The 16116-nt window shown below is 39.1% G+C and overlaps 1 protein-coding gene across 5 annotated transcripts in view; it reads right to left on the bottom strand.

Annotated features, from left to right (window-relative positions):
* Window positions 1-16116, bottom strand: part of vn (vein) — a 237877-nt gene that overhangs the window by 162189 nt on the left and 59572 nt on the right. For all 5 annotated transcript variants that reach the window (XM_065234626.1, XM_065234623.1, XM_065234625.1 and 2 more), the window contains exon 2: window positions 7424-9266. In XM_065234626.1, coding sequence (XP_065090698.1) covers window positions 7424-8732 — 1309 coding nt within the window. In that variant the 5' untranslated portion in view covers window positions 8733-9266. The remainder of the gene's footprint in view (window positions 1-7423; window positions 9267-16116) is intronic.

Raw genomic sequence — 16116 nt, forward strand, 5'->3', positions numbered from 1 at the left:
AAACAAACATCCAAACTGGCAATGAAAGTGAATCAAAATATTATAAAACTTTGCAAAATCACGCGGAAGGAGCATAGGGGAAAAAAAAGGTAAACGATGATCGCAAGATGCAAATGCTCGACAAAACAAACACGCACACCGACAGACGACGACGGCGACGGCGACGGTGATGAAAAAAGTGAGTTTTCAGCACAAAGATAAGTCACCGCCGCCGTCTAGTGAAGATTTTCCACCCGACGACCGACGACGACGACGACGGTTTGCGACTGTCTGTGGTGCGTATTTTACACGTGTGCGGGTAGATATGTGATATTTTTCAATTTTGTTGACTGTTGCTCAGCCGTCGTCGTCCATTGCGCGACTGAAAAAAAAGCAAAAACCTCGAGAGCAGGAAAATCCAAAAATATAAATAAATAATAAAACCAATCTTTCCTGTCCCACTGTCTGGCCTCGATCTTTAGATTCTCGGGACGGATGAGAGTCAGAGTTTGGTTTTTATTGAATTTTTAAAGTTGAAAAATTTCACTTTGAGAAAAGTTTGAATGGGAGTTTAGAGTTAGTGACGTTTGTTAGGCGATTGTTTTGTTAGTTTGCCTACAATTATTATAAATTTAATTGGTAATCTTTGATTTTTTCAAAGAAAACGTAATTAATGGCTGAAATTAAATTTACAGTCTAGCAAATAATTTTTTGAAAATTCTGGATTCTGGAATTTATGTGAAATTATTAAAAAAAATTCTTTGAATTGCGCTAAAAACAATTTCCAGAGAATTAGATTACTTTTCATCTTATGTTACTTTCTTTCGCGATCTGTGCCGCGATCCAACGTCACAAAGGATCCAACGTCAAAAGCCAGTTTCTTTAAAGGACCATGACTGGCTGTAATAGGTTTTTCTCACTATTTTTTTTTTAGATAATTACTTTATTTGTACAGGCTAAATCAAATAAACTATATAGATCCGAGTTATCAGTTTCGTTATACATTATTAATGTCTTATATTTAAAGTTAAAGGAACTGAACCGAATACTCGCGGTTGCCTCGAGGTTAGTGGAAATTTACAAATTTTGGATGGGAAAAGGGAGAAAGAGGTTTAAAATGTGATTTACGATACAAATATTTAATTTATCCTAAAACATGTACTTAATTCTATTTATCATGAAAACAGACATAAAAAACCCACACGTACAAAATACAAACTAAACACAAGGTTAATCAAACTTACAATCTAAAGTTAATATTCTTAAGGTAAACATATGAGTTTCATAAACTCCAGATCGCGTCTAGCCAAAATACCCCGAACTGGAACATTAGGTTGTCTATCTCGAGCCCGAAGGGAATCGTACAACTCGGATCTGACTCCACGATGCTCAGCACATGACCAAATAATGTGATCTGCGTCCTGGTAACTTTGACCATATTCACAGAGATCAACACGGAACAAGTGAACGTTTAACGAATAGTGATTGGACATGAGGCGAAATATCAGACGTATGAAGTCTCGACCCATCTCCATGCCCTTGAACCAAGGACTCTTCGACACCTTAGGAATTTTCGAGTATAGCCATCGTTCTGGCGAGCGACTGTTAACGATAATGGAATGTTTACATCTGTGCGGATTTGCTTGCGCTAGTGTACTAGCCAACTAGCACGAATTTCAGATGATCCTGAAATCTCCTGCTGGTACACGCTGATACTCTGTTTACATTATGCTGATGACCTTTTCTAATTAGCAGATTGCTCATTAGTGGTAGTGAAATAGCATTAGTGTAAACGCCCCATAAATGAAGAAAAATTTGTTGTAGGTGATTTGACGCTCGTAAATATCGCCTTCCATAGCACCCACCTTAGCAAGTGAGTCCGTCTTCTCATTGCCCGGAATAGAGCAATAAGATGGGACCCATGCAAGAGTGATGACAAAAAATCTTAAAGATAAAGCACTTAGAAGCTCTCGTATTTTCATGAGAAAATACGAGGAGTGCTCTACCGGCATCATGTAGCGAATAGCCTGAGACTATCCGTAAAAATAAAATAGTGATCTGGTGCAAGTGAGGCGATAGTTTTTAGTGTATAATGTATTGCCGCCAGTTCAGCAACATATACGGAACAAGGAGCATGAAGCATTCGAAAGGCGCTATGAAATTTGTTATAAATATTAAAACCAGCGGATGACTCTATTAGTGATCCATCTGTGAAGAACGATCTTGCGGAATCAACTTGGCCAAACTTTGCAGTGTATAATGACGGAAGAATCATGAAATGATGATGTTATGAGATTCCGCGAATCTATTGCGACATAGATATATCAAAACTAAACGATCCGAATAACGTGGTTGTGGTACCCAGAGAACACAACCCTCTCAGCAGCCTAGAACTCCTTGGTCAAACGGAATCTAAAAAAAAAAAAAAAACAATAAATCCATGAAAAACGAGCAGCAGTTTAAATCTAACTGGCGTTCGGTGGCAAATAAGGTCGATGTGCAAAATTTAATGGTTAAACGGAAGGCACGGCAGTTCAGATTTGGCAAACCAAAAGAATAAACGAACATTTTGACGTAGGACTACGTTTATGATTTCTATATGGGCGTACACTTTGTGGAAACCGAAATTGGAACATGTAACAAAATTATGAATGATTTTAAACGTTAATAACTCAGTCAGTGCCGGATTTAGGACTCGGGGGGCCTGAGGCAAATATCTTTGGGCGGAGGGGGGCAATGTTAACTGTTTTCGAAGATTTAATTTCAAATGTACGGGTTTAATTAGTATTAAACAATTAGAAGTTAATTGATAAAAGATACGGTGCCTCCAAAACCTTTCTGTAACGGCGCTGGTGGTGTAGTGGTAAGCGTGATTACCTCTCACCCCAGCAGGCCTGGGTTCAATCCCAGTCGGCGCCGCCGGGATGTTCTGAGGCATAACATCTCTGATCACGCCTTCCTTCGGATGGGAAGTAAAGCCGTTGGTCCCCGGTTCATGAGTTGTTGGGTCGATAGGTAGGGTCCAGGTGTGGGAGCTGCCTTCCTGGCACGTCGGTAGCATTGGTGCTCAGCACGGAAAACAAGATCGACGGAAAAAACAAACCAAAGGAAAAAAAAAAAAAAAAAAACCTTTCTGAGTTAAAAAAATGTAACAGTTGCTTGAAGTTGCGTTAATTCTCTTTGTTTCAATGTACATAAAATAATACAGATCATTAAAAGGATTACGAAACTTATGTGAAGCACTGACGTCTACATCTAGCTTCTGAAAAATCTTTAATAAATTCTTCAAAATCGATTGTCTTTCGAACATCGCTTTCGATGTTCAGCAAACAAAGAGAGCTGAGTCTTTCGTCAGCAATTGATGTCCTCCATTTGCTTTTTATCAAAGCTAATTTGCTCGGAAACGTATCATCTAACTCTTCATCCTTCAGCAGTATAGCCTTTGCAAATGCTGTTAGACATGCCCTAATCTTGGCAAATGCTGCAAACTGTACGATTTCATCATTAAGTAGCCTTGTCAGATCATGCGGATACATGCCAACAAACTTTTCAGCTTCAAACCGTAGTTCTGCTTCCGACAGACTGCACAGATCAACAATGCCCTTGAACCTATCGCGAACCACTTGATATGCTGCTCGCCTTTTTTGTAATGCTTGTGAAAGTTGATTCAGTATGACATCAAATGTAAGACGCTTGAAGTTCTCTTTGCATGTACTGGATGTTTCGGGTTGATTTTTCCGTGGTCTTCCTTTGGTGGGTCTGTATTTCGCAGTGTCACAAAGGCTTCACCATCTACTTCGTCAAAACGGTTTCGCTCTCCTTGCAAAAATGAATCCAGTGAATCATACAAATCAAACACCTTCTTCAAATCGACATCGATGCCCTGCATTGCTTTGCTTGTCTCGTTAAATCGCAACAGAATGCGACACCAGGTCTTGGTTATCAAAGCAGTTTCGAGGAGATCCATTCTATCAGCTAGTGAACGCGATTCATATCTTGTTGCAGGAGATTGGTCATTCGCAGCTTCAATATGTCTCAACGCCTTCCTAATGCTTCCATATCCTTCAAGTAGAGCTTCAGTTCCATCGACACGTGCTGAACAACGAGTATCGGAGAGAGATTTAACCGTTAATTTCCTTTCATTGCCTTTCAAAAATTCGTTTAAAATATTCCATCGCCAGGTAGATGTAGAAAGCAATGTATACAGTTTTTAAATGAAGCTGAAGTAACTACCAGCTTCTACACAGCTAGAGACAGCCGCATGACCTACTAGGTTCAACGACCAGCCATGTTAGACGCGTTGTCATATGACTGTCCACGACAGTCATCGAAATTAATTCCTTGATTTTTAAGAAATTCTAGCAAAGTGTATGATAGGTCACCTGCTTTATGAGAGTTGGGCTGTAAGAAAGTCAAGAATCTTTCCACTGGCCTGCCAGAAACAACCTATCGCAAGATTACTGTGAGCTGATCAGTATGAGTAAGATCTGGTGTTGAGTCCACTGATACAGAAAAGTATTTGGATGCTTTCAGTTCCATTATGATGAAACTTTGAACCTTCTTTGCCATTAGTAGCAACATTTATTCATAAACAGTGGATGATAAATACGATTCCCGACCACTTCCAGGATTCCCAAAAATCTTTAAGTGTCTCATCAAAAGCGGACCAGATTGAGCAATGAGTTCCATTATTCCCAAAAAGTTGCCATTGTGTTTGGAGCCAATGATCTCGTCACTTCCTCTGAACGCTAGACCTCTCTCTGCCAAAAAGATAATGACAGCAATAGTACAACGCAGAATTTCTCGCCAGTACAACCGTTTTTCTTTTACCTGAGCTTCCAGTTCCTTATCTACGTGACTCGATTCTGAACATCGCAAATTGTACTTCAGTACCGCTTCTCGATGTGGCTGACCTTGCTCATGTGTTTTTATTTTTTCCTCCGATTTCTTCCAATTATTGAAACCTTCTTCTCTGGAAAACGCATCGCGGTTTGCTGTCATGAGTGTGCAGTAGAAGCAGTAAACGGAATCTGATGAGCCAGTGATGAATTATTGATAAAAAATGGCAAAATCATACCTTTTGATAAACTGTAGATGAGCCATTTCCTCAAACGCTGTTCTCCGTTGTCGTGTTTGGTGTAAAACATCGAGTTTTTGAAAAAACGATTAATACTGCCAGTACAACCATCGGTCGGTTGACAGCAGCGTTGAGATTCCGGGAACGAGTCAGATTCCTTTTTATTTTGGTTCACTGCAAATTTAGCCAATAAAGAAACACGGTTTTCTGTGATTGGGAACCAGGTAAAAGGATCGCTGGACATTGTTCCATCATATGTTTTCGAAGACCCAGCTTCAATTTGATCAGCATTTTCAGTACACTTTGGAAAGGCAGCAACCACATCAGAAGATTCTAAACCTTGTTTAGGTGTTTCAGCTGGTTTATCTGGCGAAGTAGGAACAACGGGATCTTTTTCAGTTTTTGATTCACTACTGAAAAACTTCGAGAGACGAGGAGTTTTAGGCAGCACTGCTGCATCTTTCTCTGCCTTCTGCTTCGAAGCTGTCCTCTTCTGAGCACCAGATGGCTGAATGATTCGAGGCATTATTGAAAAACAGCTGAAATAATAATATTATTCCGTTAAAAACAATAAACCAGATTCTCTGGATGACGCAAATTAAACTTACGTTTTCATGTTTCCTTCTTATGAGTGGTTGTAAAAAGCAGTTCTTTGAAAGACTATTTCGAGTACACTTAATCACAGGAAAATAATTAGCTTGCAATTAAACCAACCCTTGCGATGCTTTGTTTTGATTTTGAGAGCTGATTTCTTTTTGCATGTAAAGAGATTTCTGACGATTAACCTTCTTTCACTAGCACACGAGGATGAATGGATTTAATATTTTCCCATTGATCTGGCTCTTGCTCACACTTTGTCTAAAAGCCGTAGAGCATGTTCATTTGTATTCATTTCGTGTTCAACCTAATCAATGAGGTACATAGAGAGGTGGCGCAGATGTACATTTTTCATTCAAGTTCATTGCAATGCCATCACTTAGACGGTTCATTCGAAAGTAGTGATGTTCAATGTAGGTACGTCCAATATTATTAAATAAAATTAATTATGAACTGAACTTAAAGAACCTTAATGTTGAACGTAAAACGAGAAAGTAAAAAAATAATTTGTTTTAGCATAAAAATATGATAATTTTATAAATACAGAAAATATCTGCCCGGCTTCTGCGGCCGGGGGGCTCCCCTAGCCGGGGCATTTGCTCCCTTTGCCCCCCCCCCCAAATCCGGGCCTGAACTCAGCTGCCCCTGGACCAATTCCAATAAATTTACCACCAATCGATCAGAAATATGGCTACGCATCTGTTAAATTTAAGATTTTATAATTTTTCAAAATGTCACCATTGAAAATTGCACGAATGTGCAACTGTTGCTATGATAATTGAAATTATCACCAATTGCCTGCGAAAAGCGATTTTCCTAACACAGATTTCAAAGTTGAATCAAATCCGGTCACACCAAACGATGTTTATTCAATCACCGCGTGGTGAGTGATGGTGTTCTCCAGTACACAACGAAAGGCTGCCTGCAAGCAGCGAGCTGCGGCCCACATGAGCATCCATAGAAGAAGGAAGAAGAGTAGAGTATAAACAGAGAGAGCCCCGCTCAAATTCCTATTCCTACACAAAACACAAGCTCCTGTCGCAGTTAAAAAAATAGATTTTTTATATAAGACCACGTAGTCCTTCGTCACCATTGCGTACAACCCCATAGGGCTGTCCCTTGTAGTTTTGCCTTTAAATATATGAATTGAACTACCAAAAGAAAAATTCCTGTGATCTTGACATTTTTAACTAGGGGATAAGTACTTAAGGGGGCTAGGTTTTTGATAAGTTTTTAGTGGGAATGACACTGATGAAGACTGCACATTGTAGTCGAAATACGTATCTGTCATGGATACCAAAATTATTTATGCGGAATTAAATGGAAGATAACCCTTTTTTGCTGTTTTATTAAAATGCTTTATGTTTTGACGGTAGACCGAGGACTTACCCCGATTAACCCTACGAATTCTAATTAATCTACCAAACATTCCCTCGTACTTCTTTCTTCTTCTTCGCATTGCATATCGCATATTAGTTTATTGCGTGCTCTCAACTTAGTGTTCTAGATGCACTTCCACAGTTATTAATTGAGAGCTTTCGATGCTTGTACCATTTTTGCATTGGTATAATTGTGCGACAAGTCCAATCATACTTCTATGCCCAGGGAAGTCGAGAAATTTTCCAACCCGAAAAATTCCTAGACCGGACCGGGAATCGAACCCAGCCGCTTCCAGCATGGTCTAGCTTTGTAGCTGCGCCTTTACCGACTGAGCTAAGGGAGGTCCCTCGTACTATCCCGCAAAAAAAAGCATAATCAACCGCTACTCACCATATGTGTCCTTAACCCCCTCCAGTACCCCGTTGGCGGTACGTCTGGTCTTCCGGATCGGCTGTCCGAGGATGGTAAAGTTGCTGAGATCGATCTGCTTCACAAACAGAAAGTACACTTTGCCCTGTTCGAGTTCTTCGCGCACAATTCCCCGCTCCCGGTACGTTTCCCGATAGATGTCGCACTCGCTGTAGTTGCGGAAGGAAAACTGCAACCGCACTTGCTGGAACATCTCCAGCGGGTACTTGGTGTGTTTCTTGTGAACCCTGACGATTTCGAACGTCACGGAAAAGTTGGAGCGTCGATCGCTGCTCATGGATTTGACTTTGCCCTCGAAGACTACGGGGGCATCGAATGCCAGGGTGGCCGGATCCCGCGCCGAGCAGTAGCGGCGAGTTTGACCGGGGCCTGCAACGCCACCGGTACGCCGGGGGTTCTGCTGGGATCCACCTGCCATCGAAAGACGTGCCGAGTCTCGTCGATTGCGATTGGTTGCGGCCAATGCGATCGCTTCAGGTTGCTCGGACAGGTGCTGTCGATGGGCCAGTCGACGTGCCCGCTTTTGGCTCATTCGCAGCTTCCATTGCTGCTGTAATCGCTTCTCTGCTGGGGTGGCGCTTTCGGCACTAATACTCGTATTACTAATACTACTACTGTTGACGTAGTTGCTGTTCTTAACTTGGCGACTATCATGGTTTGAAGTGGATTGACTTAGGCTAGCTGGCAGATTCGGCAGTTGCTGCTGCTGTTGTTGTTCTATCGAGCGTTTATTGGCGTTTTCTAGAAGCATACGGTTAGCGTAGTTAATTGGATGATGATAGCTCGACGCAGTGGCCACTTGAACAGGCGGCGACCGTCGGCGATCGAAACTGGCAGCTTGGCTGATGAATTTGGTAAGGTGTGGAACGGCCTCTTGCCGTTGAGTTGAGATGGTTGATTCTGGTGTGGATCGCCATTGGTAAGGACTCGTGGAGTCCACTAATTCACTAGTATCACCTCTAGGACTCGCTGCCGGCACCCGGTAGTGATTTCTGTTGGCAAACAGCTCTGATATACTATTTCTACTAGCACTAAAACTATCACTGCTACTACTACCACTACTACTGCTGCTGCTGCTGCTGCTGCTACTAGTTCTACTACTGCTAGTGCCACTGGCGTATGACAACGAGAATGGGGAAAAGGAGGAAGAGGAGGAGGCTGGCGCCAGGTGCATCGTGGCGGCACTCTCACACCAACAGAATATCCACACTAGAATCGCTAGCCATAAGTACATGAGATATTTAATGGGACTCCATTTGCGCAAGTACATCGCGTCCGGCGTTCGGGCTTTGGGGTTGCTGCCTAGGTCCTAAGCACCAACCGCTTCTTAAGGAAGGGCCAAACCTGACCAAACTCCTTCGCGTCGAGAGCTCGTAGTAGGAAGTTAAGTCACTGTCACCCTATCGGTCTTGGACTTGGAGTGATGGGGGGGTCCGACGATTGCCCTTTCTAAGGTGCCTCTCGATAACGGTTAGCGCGGATCTTTAGTATTAATTTGAACTTTTTCGTTGACCTACAGTGTCGCATGTCCACTCTTTTCTTCATGGTTTCTTCTGGCACGGGGGGCACGTGCTACACGAACATACACACAGACACACTGCACACAACTTATTGATTGCTATTTTTTTATTTTCCGTTTCGTTTTCAAAATATTATTCACTCATCTGGAGTGGATTTTCTATGCATCCACGAACAACTTCCTTTCAACTTAACGGTGATTATTGATTCTTCCACATAAAAACAAAACAGTATTGATTCAAGTTCCAGCTACAGGATTTTGCTGGTCCTTCGATCATCAGAATATCTGAAAATAGAAAAAAAATAAAACGAATTGTTAATTTTAATTTAGTACCGAAAAATCGAATGAATGTTTTATTTGAAGACTTTCTGTAACTTTTGGGATCATGTTTAGCACAGTTTATTTATATAAAACAGCAAAAAAGGGGTTATCTTCCATTTAATTCCACTTAATTATTTTTGGTATCTATGACAGATACGTATTTCGACTACAATGTGCAGTGTTATCAGTGTCATTCCTACTAAAGAACTTATCAAAATCTAACCCCCTTAAGTACTCATCTCCTAGGTAAAACAGTCAAGATCACAGTTTCATTTTTAATTAAGTGGAAGTAAATGGAAGATAACATTTATTGCTGTTTTATTTAAGCATTCCGCTAACAACCCAATTTCATTACTTCACAGTTTATTTACCTTTCCGTCCCTCTTTATTAAATAGGATTTATCCATCTAAATTAAGACGATAATTTTAAAACTACTAAATATGCGACAATTCTAGTACTTGATTGAAATCTTTTGTAATGGAACGGACTTACGGGTGTGAAAATACCTTAGGAATGCTTGCGTTCTTGGAATCAAAGGTAGAGCTGTCACCTTCTAACTCCTTGACTTGCATTCATAAGACATGATTGCAGGCAGATTTTATCCATAATGCCACTGCCATACAGTGGTAGTTAGATTGTAAACACACACACGCACACACTGACAGTCTTGGTAAAATTTGTCCAGTGAATAATGATAGTCCGAAATTCATTCCAAGTCAAGCACAAGATTAAAAACCGATTCCGGATTCAGTTGAAACACAATCACTAACAAAAATCCGAAATTGCATCATTATCACGTATTGCCAAATGCAATTTCCTAACGTAGTTTACAAAACAGAAATTCCTCCCATGATTTCGTGTATACAATCGAAAACATCCAAACAATCAAGAGCAACGCCCATAGCGTTCCAGAGTTGCAATCCGGTTAGCTTCTCTAATGGCCTGTTTATACCAAACTACTTGTTGTTTGTTGTGAGGGCGGAGAATGTTTGACCTATTCGGTGGAGATTTTACGACCCACCGCGGTGCCGGTACGTGAAGTGTGATTCATTACGTGCCGGATCTATGATGAATCGATACCCTTATTTTTAGCCCATGTTTGAACTATTCGGTCATAACCCACCCGAAATAGCCCGCCAAACTAAGCCGGGGAAAACCAACAAATAGGTTATTCTTAATTAGTGAAATGATCTCTTCTCCGAACGTGGGTAGGATGTTAGGTGTAATCATAGTTCCAAAATTGCAATTCACGTCAGCCTTGGCCGTTTGGAATCGGTCGAAATGGACGTCAGCGAACCACGGGGCACACCTTTGGCGGCGGGTGCCCTGTCATTTGTTGCTACATACGTACAGAATGAGTGCAAGTGAGTGCGTGTGTGTGCATGTGTGTGCGGTCGGTGAACTAGAGAGCGTGCAATAAATTAATTGGGATGAAATTATTCCGCTCCGTTGCACGAAGATGACAACACAGGCAAGTGTCGTAAAACTGCCTAATTTGTCATCACTTTTGTAGTTTGGTGCTATTCTTGTGGGTTGAGTAAATTTTCGTGGAATAGATTTGTATCAACCGGCAAGTAGTTACTGTCAATTTGTGTTAAGAAGAATGATTGGATTATTGCGATCATCTTATAGTGTGTGTGTGATCGTTTAACTATTATCATCAACAGGGCGTAGCCAGGTTTCGAAATAGGGTGAGGCTACAATTTATTTTATGATGGACGATTGGGAAGAACTTGATCATGCCGAGTTGGCTAGGTCAAGTGAGTCATTTTACCGAAATTGAAACTTTTGTCAAACTGCATACGCTAATACTGCAAGTTTACGCCAGCAAATGCCCATTATTCTCGGTTGAGCCATATACATTTAAATTTTATATTTTTATGAATTGTTTATTGTTTTTTTTTAAATTTATGCAAAAAAATTCCATGTACTTAAAATCTCATACAACTCGTCATAGAATTTCTTTGGAATGCTCTCATGAATTATCTACAAAATCATTACCCTTCACAAAATTCTTTTCAAAATAAATTAAAATAAAATGAGATTCACTTGAAATTTCTTTATTGAGCATTTCCAGCCCAAAACGCAAAAATTTCAGTTCCAATGTTGCATTTTTCATTTGATACGATTTGTTTTCTCATCAGTTACTTTTTTAAAAGGCGTATTCAAAAATGAATTAATTTTTTTCAACGATTTATCTGATCAAAATGACATTTAAGAAAAAGTTGTAGTCAATTAAATATTTTTAGGAAAAAATACACTGAAGGATAAAAATCAGTAAGTTTATGAAAAAATAATATAAGGTAAATTTTCTCGGAGGACTCCCTCCTTCGAGTTTTCAATTTTTGTGATGAATAACTGAGCTGTTTCTAAAATGAAACGAGTAAGTCCGACAGCCACCATATCTGAGAATGAATTGTTTGTTATTTAATAATCAATCATTGATAATACATTTAGTTGCTGGACATCGCGACTAACATTCGAAAAACGTAAATCATGATTTTCATGAAACGTAAATCAAGTAGGGGAAATGACGGCTTCGGCATGACAGACTATTTTCGGCAACCCAAATTGAAACACTATTTTCACTGGATTTTCTTACGAAAACACTTCGCTGAATGCATGCAAACGATTCTTTATGCTTTCAGCTTCAATTTGACCATATTTTTACCACTGAGAAAAAGCAATCTAGCAGGGTTTTCTTGAAATGAACAGGCTTCAAAATTATCCGGATAGGCATGGATAATATAATTATCCGGATAGACGTATCCAGTGGATAGAAATAAACGGAGTCTATCCCTATCCACATTTCTTTCCCTCCGGTTAATATCCAAGTTAAAATTATCCGGATAATTTTAACTTGGATATTATCCATTATTTTTCCCTCCGGATAGTATCCGGAGTACTCCGAGCAGTTCATGTTTAGAATAGGGATGTTTGATATCAAATATGAACTCCTAAAAATGGGTATTTTTAGAACCGGGATGATGTCCAGAGGCCGGAAATTGATATCTGACACCATTTTGAAATCCAAGATGGCGGCTTCCGGTTTCATAAAAGTGGAAAATACTGTCAAATACCCATCAATATGGGTATTTTTGGAATCGGGGTGATGCCCAGAGACCAGAAGTTGATATCCAACGCCATTTTGAAATCAAATATGTCTTTCATTGGGTTTAGAAAGAGTGGCAAATACCCTACAATATTGGTATTTTCAGAACGTGAGCGACGTATACAAGCCGAAAATCGATATCCATCGGTATTTAAAATCCAGGTCACAAAAAATGTCAAATACTTTAGTCAAATGGTTCTAAGAACAGAAAGAAAAAAAAATAAAAAAAAATAGTAAATAAAATAATAATAATAATAAATAAATAAAATAAATAAATAAATAATCGAAAATAAGTCGAATGGGGTTATAGTTCAAAAGATCATAGGACGTAAATTTGAAATACAGAATGTAAAAGTTGAAAAACGGGCTGGACTAAAGGTTTAAAAAACAATATATCGCATGTAATCTTGTAGGACAACACCTCTTCTATTCGACCGTTTGTCTTTTGACTAAAGATTTATTGTTTTTAAAGGATCCCCTAAATCTCGTGTATAGGTCTGAGATGGTATCCTTCGGCTTTTGAAAACCTATCAAATACCTTGAATATGGAATTCCGGAACAAGGATGACGTGAATGGACTAAATATCGATATTAAACTTCATTTATCAGCCTGGAGATGGGTATTTTCAGTACAAAAACGAATTTTCCGCAATACTTCATTATCATATATATTTATATTTGCAATTTTGTGAGAATGATGCATGATGTGAGGATGATTGCACTTAAATTTTTTTTCTTTATTCGCATTTTCTGGTGAAAATTTTTTTATCTGATCAGAAGGCTACAAAAAAAATTATTGTTAAAATTGTGTTCTGAAAAATTGGACGTGGTTACATAAAAAGATGCTGTTTGTCAGTTTGTTTTTAATTCATGTTTTTTTTGTGGTACTTGATCTATCAGATCAGAATTGAGGGCAACAAATAACGAATTGTTTAAATTGCTCTCAGAAATATTAGTGCGTGATGCTGTGAAAAGTCCGTTAAATACACTGAAGTCTCGTTCTACCATGCACTGGCTTGCGGAAGCAGAGTAAATAACTTTGGCAAGTGGCCAAATTTCGGGATGCTGGACTCTTGCCTTTTTCCAGTAGTCGATAACGCAGAAACTGTCGTCGGTGGGATCATTGCGGGCTGCCATGTCAATGTCCCGCAGTGATTGCTCAAGCTCAGACACAGTTGTTGTAGTTTGGGTGTAGCTACTCTCCAAAAATTTCAGCAAATGCACTGCTTAGTGAAACCGATGTTTCCTTTATTGAACTCACCACAGATGGTAGCTCTGACACACTGTTCTTATTGATTACTGCTGATAAGCCCAAACAGAATTTCTGAAATTAAAACACCACTGTTAATACCAACGAAGCAAAGTTATTGATGGGTATTTGACAGTATTTCCCACTTTTATGAAACCGGAAGCCGCCATCTTGGATTTAAAAATGGTGTCAGATATCAATTTCCGGCCTCTGGACATCACCCCGATTCCAAAAATACCCATATTGATGGGTATTTGACAGTATTTCCCACTTTTATGAAACCGGAAGCCGCCATCTTGGATTTCAAAATGGTGTCAGATATCAATTTTCGGCCTCTGGACATCACCCCGATTCCAAAAATACCCATATTGATGGGTATTTGACAGTATTTCCCACTTTTATGAAACCGGAAGCCGCCATCTTGGATTTAAAAATGGTGTCAGATATCAATTTTTGGCCTATGGACATCACCCCGACTCCTAAAATACCCATATTGATGGGTATTTGACAGTATTTTCCACCTTCTATCAAACCGGAAGCTGCCATATTGGATTTCAAAATGTCGTTGGATATCAATTTTCGGCCTCTGGACATCACCCCGATTCCAAAAATACCCATATTGATGGGTATTTGACAGTATTTCCCACTTTTATGAACCGGAAGCCGCCATCTTGAATTTCAAAATACCCATTTTTAGGAGTTCATATTTGATATCAAACATCCCTATTCTAAACATAAACCGTTCGGAGTACTCCGGATACTATCCGGAGGGAAAAATAATGGATATTATCCCTATCCACTTTTTCTTTCCTCCGGATAATTTTAAAACTTTTCTATCCGGATAATTTTAACTTGGATATTATCCGTTTTAAAATTATCCGCATAGGGATAGGGATAATATCCAATGATAGATTGGATAATGGATAATGGATAGGGATAATTTTGATGCATACGCACTACAATGAAACACACGCACTACAAATTGTAGCTGATTTCGAGTTGCCGATAATAGAACAGCAGATTTACATGCAGTTCAAATGGAACGGTTGCCGAAGAAAAACTGGTTGCCGACAATACTTGCTCTCACTAGAGAAGATTGGAGCTTTGTAAAAGCGTTTCAAAACAGTTTTTGACAATTCTTTCGACTGAAATTGTTAGAGCAGCTGGCAGCAAAAGATTGTAAATAAACCAATACTGCATATGTGTGCGTTCCATAGAGAAAAAGGCTATAGAAAGAAGGTCGCTGCTTAGGTTGCCGAGAAAACGTAAATTCCCCTAGTTTCCAATTTCAAAAATGTGAAATAAGTTGAGAACGGCTGAAATTAGGAGGAAAAAAAATTACATATGCTGATATTAAAAATATATTTCAGAACCCTGCGAAGTCATAGAACATAAGTCTTAATGTTAATATGTAGTCTACGATTTGATTGATTGACGAATAAATAAATAAATAAATAAATAAATAAATATTACAGAAACGCTTAGGATCCATTTTTGACCTTATTTAACTAATAAATGTGCAATCTAATGATGTTCAAAAGCTTAATAAAAAATGCCTACTAATTGATGAATCTACGTTACGGTCGGCCAGCAGATGGAAATGATGTGAAAATGATAATGACATTTTGCTAGCTATCAAATCGTATGGAATATTTTTTAGTACATCATCACTTTTGTGGTTTTGGATTTCAAACCTAGGTGTCGCATGCACTGGTGCAGTTTCGCGTAGATTCATCAATACCTTTGACCTGGTTTTAGGACATAACTTCAGCCTTCTTCACAAACAAAATAGAAAATTCTCAGGTGGGTTCCTTAGCTGCGCGGTGGTGTACTGAATTTTTTGGGGAATACAATCTGAAAGTTTGTGTTTGACACATACAACCTGCAAATTTAGCTTTGACAGAGTCACAATGAGCGATAGCCTCTCCGCGAAGAGTGAAGAGCGAAGAGTGGGTGAGATAAATGACAAAATTGCTTATTGCGACTCTTTTGTAGCATAATTGGCAGGTATTAGAGTCAAACACAAATTTCACAATCTTTTATTGTTGCTCAAACAAACGACATATTGTCATAATATATTATTATTCAATAATTTCATAAAACTTTTTTTTAGTCAAAATGAATGGAAGGTACCTTGCTCTTAAGAAGAAAATAATATATTTAAATGAAAAACTGCAACCTTGAGTAGTAGCCAAGATATGAGCAAAGTTTCATTCGAATCGGAAAAGAATCATGTCCAGTTGGTTTGAATTTTGGCCTGGATATGCTCTATAACATCTTTAATTTAACATTAAATTTTTAATTATTGTCTCAAAAATTTACAAAATTACAATAGGATTATGAAAGAAACTAATTCTATTATAAATTCGATTGAATTTTCCATACAAACTGCATGTAATTCAGCAAGTCAGGCACATTTCCTGGGTATTCTTCTCAGAATACACTTGAAACG

This window comes from Ochlerotatus camptorhynchus, unplaced genomic scaffold, assembly GCF_037179485.1.
Source record: "Ochlerotatus camptorhynchus isolate MF236.1 unplaced genomic scaffold, CSIRO-AGI_Acam_v1.1 ptg000434l, whole genome shotgun sequence".
NCBI lineage: Eukaryota > Metazoa > Arthropoda > Insecta > Diptera > Culicidae > Ochlerotatus > Ochlerotatus camptorhynchus.